Raw genomic sequence first — 9436 nt, forward strand, 5'->3', positions numbered from 1 at the left:
GTATATTTAGTTTTCTCTAAATAAAGACATATGTTAAATGTTATAAGTTTTTTGATGTAGTTGTATTTATCTAAAACTATATTTCGTTTCGGTATTATATTTTATTTTCTTTTTAGCGTATATGGATTGATGTAAAACACTAAAACTTATGGTTATGTGTTATTTTAATGTATTTTGATTTATTTACAACTTATTTTTATGTGTATTTTTAATGTTTGAACTTGTAAACATCAAATTCATAATTTATATATGTATGTATGTGTAGGAAAATAGAAAAAAACATGAAAAATATAGAAACCGGTTCACTCGGTGGTCGAACCGGGAACCGGTCATCATACCGGTTCAACTAAAAAACCGGTTTTTAAAAATTGGATGTAACACTAATCAAAAATTTATTATGCACATCAATCCTTTATTTATTATAGTCTCATATAACGATGATTCGTTTTAAAAAAAAAATGTGACTACTTTGGCAAATGAATCGGGACCTTTTCATTGACGGATTTTGATTCTAATATCTATATCTTTTACTTATGAAATGCTTGTATTAAAATAAGATTAAATATATGTTTATATAAAGAAATATTCTAATAAACTGAGTTATCAAATATAAAAGGAAAATATTCACCATTCACCTTATGATGTAACACTAATCAAAAGTTTATTGTGCACAGCAATCCTTTATTTATTATAGTCTCATGCAATGATGATTTGTTTTAAAAAAATATATACTAGATCGACAGTAATTATGATATTATGTCTCAACACAGTGGCGAGTCTAGAACGTAAAACTACATGCTTCATTATTTAAAAGAAACCGATAAAAAAAGAAAATTACTATAAAAATATTATTGCGGGTTCGAATCGGATCGACGTAAAAGCAAAAAATGAAAAATTAAGTTCTTACAATTGTGCCCTACAAGGTCTTATAGCTCAATATAATTTCACAATTGTATCATTACTAATAATATCTAAAACATTTTTTTTCAGTATATGACACCAAACTATCACTTAAAAATTGATCACCCATTTTATTGCGTACATTAGTCTTTACCAACTTCATTATTGAAAATGTACGTTCCACACTCGTTCTTGCAACGTGTAAGATCCATGCAAGTTTCAAGAGAAGATAAACCTTAGGATATATTATATGCTTTTTTCTTTAATCATCTTTTTGGCAAGTTCTCCAATGCTCTTCAGTTGATTAAATCGTTCATCTTCTTGCACATCCTTAATGTAATTTTTAAGTTCAACTTCAAGAACTTGAAGGTCATATTTTGTTCGAAATTCTTCCCTATAAAGTGTAGTCATTTCCATTAGTTTATCCAAATCAAAGACTTTAAAAGACTCACGCGGGCACAAACAAGCTATGCAAAGAAGTAATTTCGTATTGGCTTCTCTAAAGCTATGGTTAAGCTCTTGAATTTGCATATCAATCACCACCTTAAATACATCAACATGATAATGGTGCAAGTTGTTAACCTAAAGAAAAATGAATCTTTAATAAGCAAATTACAAAACATAATAAATAAATCAACTTGGTAATATCAAACGTTACCTACTTGTGAACCTCTTCGACGACAGAATCCATCAGAATATTCATCTTACATATCCACGATTATAACATCATGTTTATTGCAAAACAAAATAACATTCCCTAAAAGTGGTTTCCATCCTACATCTCTAATTTCTTGAATGGCTTTCTTAGAGCTGCTTACTTGATTTATGGCATTTACGATATCTTGGCACTTTCATTGTAATGTTGTATTCAAATGATTTGTGACTCCCAAGATATCAACCATCAAGTGTAGACAAAACACAAAATCAAAGAATTTTAATAACCTTAAGATGCGAATTGCTTTAGTTTTACTATCACGATCACTATTATCTATACCAAGGTCTTCAAGTACTTCACAAATGGAAGAATATATGTTCTTGATATTCAATAGAGATGAAAAATGAGAACCCCATCGAGTATCCGATGGTCGTTTGATACCCACTTCTTGGTTCAAACCGGTACCACTCTCAAGCTCACCTAAAATTTAACATATAAAAGTTTAATAAGCATAACATAACTACAAAATATTTTAATAATAAATCTAGTATAATTATAAAGCAAACCTTCAACCAAGGCTTCCATAACTGTATTTGCTTGTTTTATTCCTAAATTACCTCGTTGCTTGTAGGAAGATCTAATAATGTTTAATAGCCGAGAAACCGCATCAAATAAATCATTAACCTTCATCTAATTTTTTGCAACAAACACTACGAGTAATTGTAATTAGTGAGCAAAACAATGAATAAAGTATGCAGATTTTGTTTCATTCATAATCAAAGTCTTCAATCCATTAAATGCACCACTCATGTTACTAGCACCATCATAGCCTTGCCCTCTAATGCTAGTATTACTCAAATTCCACTTTGGGAGCATATCATAAATGGTTTCCTGTAGTGTCAAAGCTGAAGTGTCACTGACATGTCTAAGGCCAACAAACCTTTCTACAACTTCTCCTTTTTTATTTACAAGCCTCAATACTAATTCCAATTGTTCTTTACAAGAAACACACGTGACTGTGACTCGCCTACTAAAATTGCAAAAAAATATTTTCCAAGATCTTCCATAATAGCATTTATAACTGCATCTAAACATGTCTGTACGATATCTTTTTGGATATCACTGCATTTCAATTGTGTATTTTTTGGAGCATTCTTTAACACAACACGATCTACCACATCACATCGATCAACTAACCATTGTAAAAGTTCATGAAAGTTACATTTAATATCTGAATTATCTACCTCGTCTTGACCACGAAATGCCAATCATTGACGCAATAAGAATCTAACACAATCAATTGAAGCATTCAAACGAATACAATATTCTTTTTCTTGCAAAGTGGTTTGTTTCTCAAAAGCAGTAGTTATGGATTGCCTTTGGTTCATCAAAATTTGACACTTTTGGATAGCAATATTGTGTGGAGTTCCAGCTTTATGATCATCTAGTCCTGTTTTCCTATTCCAAGCTTTGAAACCAGATTTCACAAAATGATCCGATCCACCTGGGTTTGGTATGTCGGATTTATATATATATTGTTTTGCTAAAAATATTAAGATAGTTCGCACATATTTTTTGAGATGGGTCACAATAAAAAAAATTATATACAACTTATTATGTATAAAAAAAGGTGGGTCAAGTGACCCACCCTCAATACACATAAACTCGCCATTTTTGAACATGTTAAATATGTAACAAATAAATGTTTAATATTTTGATTTTAGAATGAAATATAAATTCTTCATCATTTTTGGGGTTGTTTTACTCACATATCGGGTTCTTGGCCACGGGTTGAGGTGGAGTGACCCAATGAGTTGTCGGAAGAACTAAAGAAGTTTTTTTGGAAGAAACATTTTTCATGTAAGGAGAACAAACATGCAGTTTGGGATTGTGATGGAAATCGAGCTCCTAGTCCAGATGGATGTACGTTCAAGTTTATTAAATGCTTTTGATTAAGTTTAGAACCCAATGTTATTCGTTTTGCGCACGAGTTTTTTTTTTCATTCGGCCAATGTGCCTAAAGGATAAATTCTTCCTTTATTGCTTTAATTCCAAAGGTGGCTAATTTGAAGTTTGTCAATGATTTTCGTCCAATTCGTTTGATAGGTTGTCAATATAAAACTATTGATAAACTTTTAGCTAATCAGTTGAATTTAGTGATTGGTAGTTATGTGAGCCGGGAGCAATATGCATTTATTAAAGGTATGACATTCTATATGGTTCGTTCATCTTAAATGAAGTTATGGATTTGTACTGTAAGTGTAAGCAAAGACTTCTTATTTTCTAGTGTATTTTGAGAAAGTGTATTATTCCTTGTAGTGAGATTTCATACATGTGGCTATGGAGGAGATGGGATTTGATTATACTTGGAGATATTGGGTTTTAGGTTATTTAATAAATGTCATGGCCTCTATTCTTGTGAACAGATCGCCTATGGATGAGTTTGAGATTTTTCGGGGTCTTATACAGGGTGATATGTTATCTCGTTTCCTTTTAATCTCTGTAATTGTAGGTCTACACTCTCTTATCTATAAGGCGCAATGTATTGGTCTTTTTCATGCTGTTTTTGTGGGTCATTCTACTATGGTGGTTTCGTATTTCTTTCATGTTGATGATGTTATCTTCTTAGGGGAATGGTCTCATCGAAATTCTTTTAATTTGGTGTGTCTTCTCATATATTTTTTTCCCTTGTGTCAAGGTTGAAGATAACGTTCAAAAGAGAAAATTTCTTGGCATAAGTATTATAGATGTGGCGGTAGCTGAAATGGCATCAATTTTGGGTTGTGGAGTTTCTTCCTTTCCTTCTTCTTATCTTGGTGTCCTACTTGATTATAATATGCGTCGTTGAGCGCTTGGAAAGGAATGGTAGATAAATTTTCTGCTAGTTTATCTAATTAGAAAGATCGTTCTATTTTTATTCGTAGTCGACTTTCTTTGATAAAAGCAGTGCTTCGAAATTTGCCTACGCATTATATGTCCATTTATAAAATGATTATTACGGTGCAACGAAACTTGGATTTTGTGCGGAACAAGTTATTGAATGGTTGTGATATAGAGATCGAAAATTGACTTGGGTCAAAAGGAACAAGTGTTTACCTAATAAGAAGTTGGGTTGTCTGAAAATTGGAAGTAATTTATCTTTGAATATATCATTTATTTTCAAATGGGTGTGCCAATTTCGTTGTAACCCGGAAGGTAAGTAGGTTAAAGTTGTGTAGGTCATTTATGGTATTGATGGATGTGCTTTTAACATCCCAAATTTTCAAGATCAAAAATTTTGTTTTTAATTATGTTACTTATAAAACCGTTTACTAAAACACATCATCAATATCATATTAAACCATAAAACCATAATCACATGTCTCAAAATCATAACATCGATAGTAATATTATCAGAGTACACAATCCCATGGATCTCAAAAATGTGGAAATCATGTATGTGCGATGCGCTGCTACTGTGTCAGCTCCTTTCCCTTCGACGAAGAGGTACCTGAAACCAAAACTATAAACCGTAAGCACAAAACTTAGTGAGTTCCCCCCATCATACCACATACCATACAACAAACATACTGTCGGGCTATTCTGAGGTGCCCGACTACCCTGCCAGGCAATTCTGGGGTGCCCGACCTACCCATGTCAAGAAATTCTAGGGTGCTTTACCTACCCTGCAAGGCAATTCTCGGGTGCCCGACCTAGCCTTCGCTCCTTACGATCGTACTCGGGGACTATACCCCCTACTACCTCCTATCACATAACATCATATCATATTAACATATAAGCATATCAGGTAGTAGCAACCCTAGATGGTTATCACAAAGACAATCATCTACCAACTAACTCTACTAGTGGGTTGGCGTTGGTGCCTTAGACCCACTTCTACTGGAAGGTAACTCACCTTTATGTCGTGAAGTGTCTGAACTGTCATCGCTGCCGGGATCAACTCCTCTCAGTTCCTACATACAACAACCTTCCTTAATTTACCATTATATACTCTTAACCCTTAGAAGGGTTACTCAAGTCAAACCCAAAGTCAAGGTCAACACCTTGGTCAAAGTTAACGTCTAGTTGACTCAACTTGCCGAGTTGACCCAAAAACTTGTCGAATCCCCGAATCCTTAAAAAAAACGAAGACCTCGATCCTACTCATCGAGTCTTGCATGCACTCGTCGAGCTCTACTTCATACAAAGTCGGGACCTTCATCAACTAACTCGACGAGTTCATCCTTGAACTCTTCGAGTCCTTCTTCATGCAAGAAGGCCCCTTTAGCCCTAGACTCGACGAGTTCCTTATGAAATCGTCGAGTATGCCTTCATGCAGTTGGGACTTGCCTTGAACTCGCCGAGTTCCATGATTTTCAGTCCAGATTCACATCCATTTTGTTGAGTCCTCTTCGAGACTCAACCAGATCGATCAAAACATAAGAGGATTGGGGAACCATACCCCGACTCGTCGAGTCCCATGAACGACTTGCTGATTCCCCAAAGGTCCATGTCCATACATTTGATTTCAGTTGGGTTTAACACATCCAAAACATAGATCTAGACTCCTATGGTCCATAATATACGTAAAGTTACAAACTTGACGTTCATGCATGGGGTATTTGGCTCAAAAGGCCCTAAAATGGAGTCTACAAGATGCATGGGACTGTTATGGCAATAAAGTTGGCACCTTTATGCCATAGGAACCCTCAATGGTTCCAGATCTGAAGTCATACCCCTTTATAACCACAAAATCCCGAATGTGGCACTTCTAAGGCTTAGAAAAGGTATAAATGAACCCTAACTAGAGATCTAAGAGATACATCGTCAAGGTTTTAGTTTTATACCTCAAATGAGTTTGAAATTTGCCAAAACCTCTGGATGTTCTTGCTTACTCTTGATCTCTCAAGCTTCCTTCTTCTTCTTAATCTTCAAATACACACAAAAGGCACCAAAAAACTCAAGAACACTCAATAATAGATTAGGGTTTCCAGTTAGGGATTCTCTGGACTGGGAGGGACAATGGAGTATGGGTTGGGACAAGATAAGGTGTTTAAATAGGGTGTAAACCCCAAATATTAGGGTTTCATCCAGACATTCGTACTCACCGAGTCGGGCTCTCCAACTCGTCGATTAGGTTACTTAAAACCCACTTCCATGAGTTTAGTCTACTCGACGAGTTGGGCCTCCAACTCGCCGAGTCCCAATGTAAAAACATACAATTAATTAATTTTAAAAAAGTACCAGGAACCAGGTGTTACAAATCTCCCCTACTTATTTCATACTTCGTCCTCGAAGTCTGCTGCTGCATCAAGAAAAAGCTTGGGGTAGTGCTCTCCCATCTCTTCCTCTGGCTCCCAAGTCTATTCTGAGCCCTTACGGTGCTGCCATTGCACCTTCACCAACTCGACCCTCTTGTTCCTCAAATTCTTCAACTTCCTATTGAGGATAGCTACTGGTCGCTCGATGTAGTTCAGGCTGTCATCCACCTAAATGTCCTCTAGTGGTACCACCGCTGAGTCGTTTACCAGACACTTTCGTAGCTGGGAGAGATGAAAGGTGCTATGAATCTCACTAAGTTTGGCTAACAGATCCAGCCTATACGCTACCTTCCCCACCCGTGTTGCATCCCTGAAATGAACGATGTATCTGGGGCCCAATTTGCCCCGCTTACTGAACCGGATGACAACTTTCCAAGGTGACACCTTTAGGAGGACCATATCCCCGACCTGGAACTCCAGGTATGAACGATGCTTGTCGGCATAAATTTTATGCCGACTCTAAGCAGTCCGAAGCCTGCTCCTGAACTGTTGGATCCTCTCTGTCGTCTTGATTACCACTTTGGTACTCTCCATGACTCTCTTCCCAACCTCACCCCATCATATCGGGGTCCTGCATTTCCTCCCATACAACATCTCAAAGGGAGGACGATCAATACTCACGTAGTAGTTGTTGTTGTAGGAGAACTCAACCAATGGGAGATAGGTATCCCAGCTACCACCTAAATCCAAGACACACGCCCACAACATATCCTCCAAGGTCTGGATGGTCCGCTCGCTCTGACCATCCGTCTGCAGGTGAAACGTGGTGCTAAAGTGTACACAAGTACCTAACTCGTCGTGAAACTCATTCCAGAATATGGAAGTGAACTGTACGTCTTTGTCTGAAATCACGGACACTGGCACTTCGTGCCGAGCTACCACCTCTCGGATGTAGATATCAGCCAACTTATCGTTTGAGATGCTCTCCTGGATCGGTATGAAATGGGCACTCTTAGTCAACCGATCCACGATGACCCATATGGAATCCACTCCCCATGCGGTCCTGGGAAGCTTGGTGATGAAATCCATAGTAATATCTTCCCATTTCTACAGGGGGGTGTCCAACGACTGCGTCTTTCCGTGAGGCTGTTGGTTCTTCGCCTTGACCTTCCTGTAGGTCAGGCATCTCTCAACATACCAGGCTACATCCCACTTCATACAGGGCCGCCAGTAATCAGGACGAAGATCTTTGTACATCTTCATCGCCCCGGGATGAATAGAAAACGTGGATTTGTGCGCCTCCTCCATCAACACCTAGTGCACACCTCCATGATACGGGACCCACACTTTATGGTATAGTGTCAACAACCCACGGCTATCATAGTCGAAGGAAGAAACCTTCCCCACAATATGCTCGCTCTTTCGATGTTCCTCCTTCATAGCCTCCTACTGGGCCTCTCGGATGTGCTCTAACAGTGAGGTCATTACTGTCATCCACAGGCAAATATCTTTGATTGGGGCAGCCTTGTGGCAAAGAGCATCGTCCACCACATTGGCCTTCCCTGGGTGGTAGAGGATTTCACAATTGTAATCCTTCACCACATCTAGCCACCGACGCTGCCTCACGTTCAAATTCGGCTGATCCATGAGGTACCTCAAACTCTTATGGTCCATGTAAATGGTACATCAGACCCCATAGAGGTAGTGTCGCCAAATCTTGAGGGTGAATACAACCGCCCCCAACTCCAAATCGTACGTCGGGTATTTCGCCTCGTGAGGCTTCGACTGCCTCGAAGCGTAAGCGATAACATGCCATCTCTGCATAAATACCGAGCCCAACCCTAAGATGGATGCATCATAGTATACCACAAAATCTTCCACGTGCTCTGGCAGGGCGAGGATCGGTGCCTCGCATAGCCTCTGTCTCAAACTCTCGAATGTTGCCTACTGCTCAGGCCCCCAACGAAATACAATGGCTTTCTTCGTTAGTCAGGTCAAGGGCACAACTATCTTGGAGAAGTCCTGGATGAACCTCCGGTAATAGCCTGCCAATCCTAGGAAACTCCGAATCTCAGATGGACACTTCGGAACCTCCCATCTCATCATGGCCTTCGTATTGGCCGGGTCGACCAAAATACCATTATAGTTGACAAGGTGCCTAAGGAACTGCACCTCGCGCAACCAGAACTCACACTTGAAGAACTTGGCATACAAGCTATCCCTCCTCAGGGTATCCAACACCTCCTGCAAGTGCTCCTCATGATGCTTCTGCGTCTTGGAGTAAACCTGGATGTCATCGATGAAAACTATCACAGACCGATCCAACATCAGTCTATATACGCAGTTCATGAGGTCCATGAATGCGGAAAGAGCATTGGTTAGCCCGAAGGGCATCACCAAGAACTCGTAGTGGCCATAGAGAGTCCAGAAAGAAGTCTTCTATACGTCCTCGTCTCTGACCCTCATATGATGGTAGCCTGACTGCAAATCAATCTTGGAAAATCAAGATGCCCCTTGTAGCTGGTCGAAGAGATCAAAAATCCTCGGGAGTGGGTAACAATTCTTTACTGTTACCTTGTTCAGCTATCGGTAGTCTATACACATCCGATGCGACCCGTCCTTCTTCTTCACGAACAGAATC

At 38.7% G+C, this 9436-nt stretch overlaps 1 protein-coding gene across 1 annotated transcript; it reads right to left on the reverse strand.

Moving 5' to 3' along the window:
• Positions 1 to 1146: 1146 nt before the first annotated feature.
• On the reverse strand, positions 1147 to 2245 carry LOC111914961 (uncharacterized). Its single transcript, XM_023910667.1, has 3 exons — positions 2122 to 2245; positions 1911 to 2035; positions 1147 to 1482 (listed from the first exon to the last, which is right to left on the reverse strand). Exons 1-3 carry the CDS (start codon positions 2243 to 2245, stop codon positions 1147 to 1149), a joined length of 585 nt encoding a protein of 194 aa, XP_023766435.1.
• Between the last annotated feature and the right edge of the window lie 7191 nt (positions 2246 to 9436).

The sequence above is a fragment of the Lactuca sativa genome, chromosome 8 (genome assembly GCF_002870075.4).
Source record: "Lactuca sativa cultivar Salinas chromosome 8, Lsat_Salinas_v11, whole genome shotgun sequence".
Lineage (NCBI taxonomy): Eukaryota > Viridiplantae > Streptophyta > Magnoliopsida > Asterales > Asteraceae > Lactuca > Lactuca sativa.

Bases quoted from the DNA above. Each gene is read 5' to 3' on its own strand.
- LOC111914961 (XM_023910667.1), bottom strand. From the start codon at position 2,245: ATGAAGGTTAATGATTTATTTGATGCGGTTTCTCGGCTATTAAACATT. The intron at 2,036-2,121 runs GTTTGCTTTATA...GTTAAATTTTAG, and splicing joins TATGGAAGCCTTGGTTGAAG to GTGAGCTTGAGAGTGGTACC. The intron at 1,483-1,910 runs GTACTTGAAGAC...ATTTTTCTTTAG, and splicing joins TATATTCTTCCATTTGTGAA to GTTAACAACTTGCACCATTA.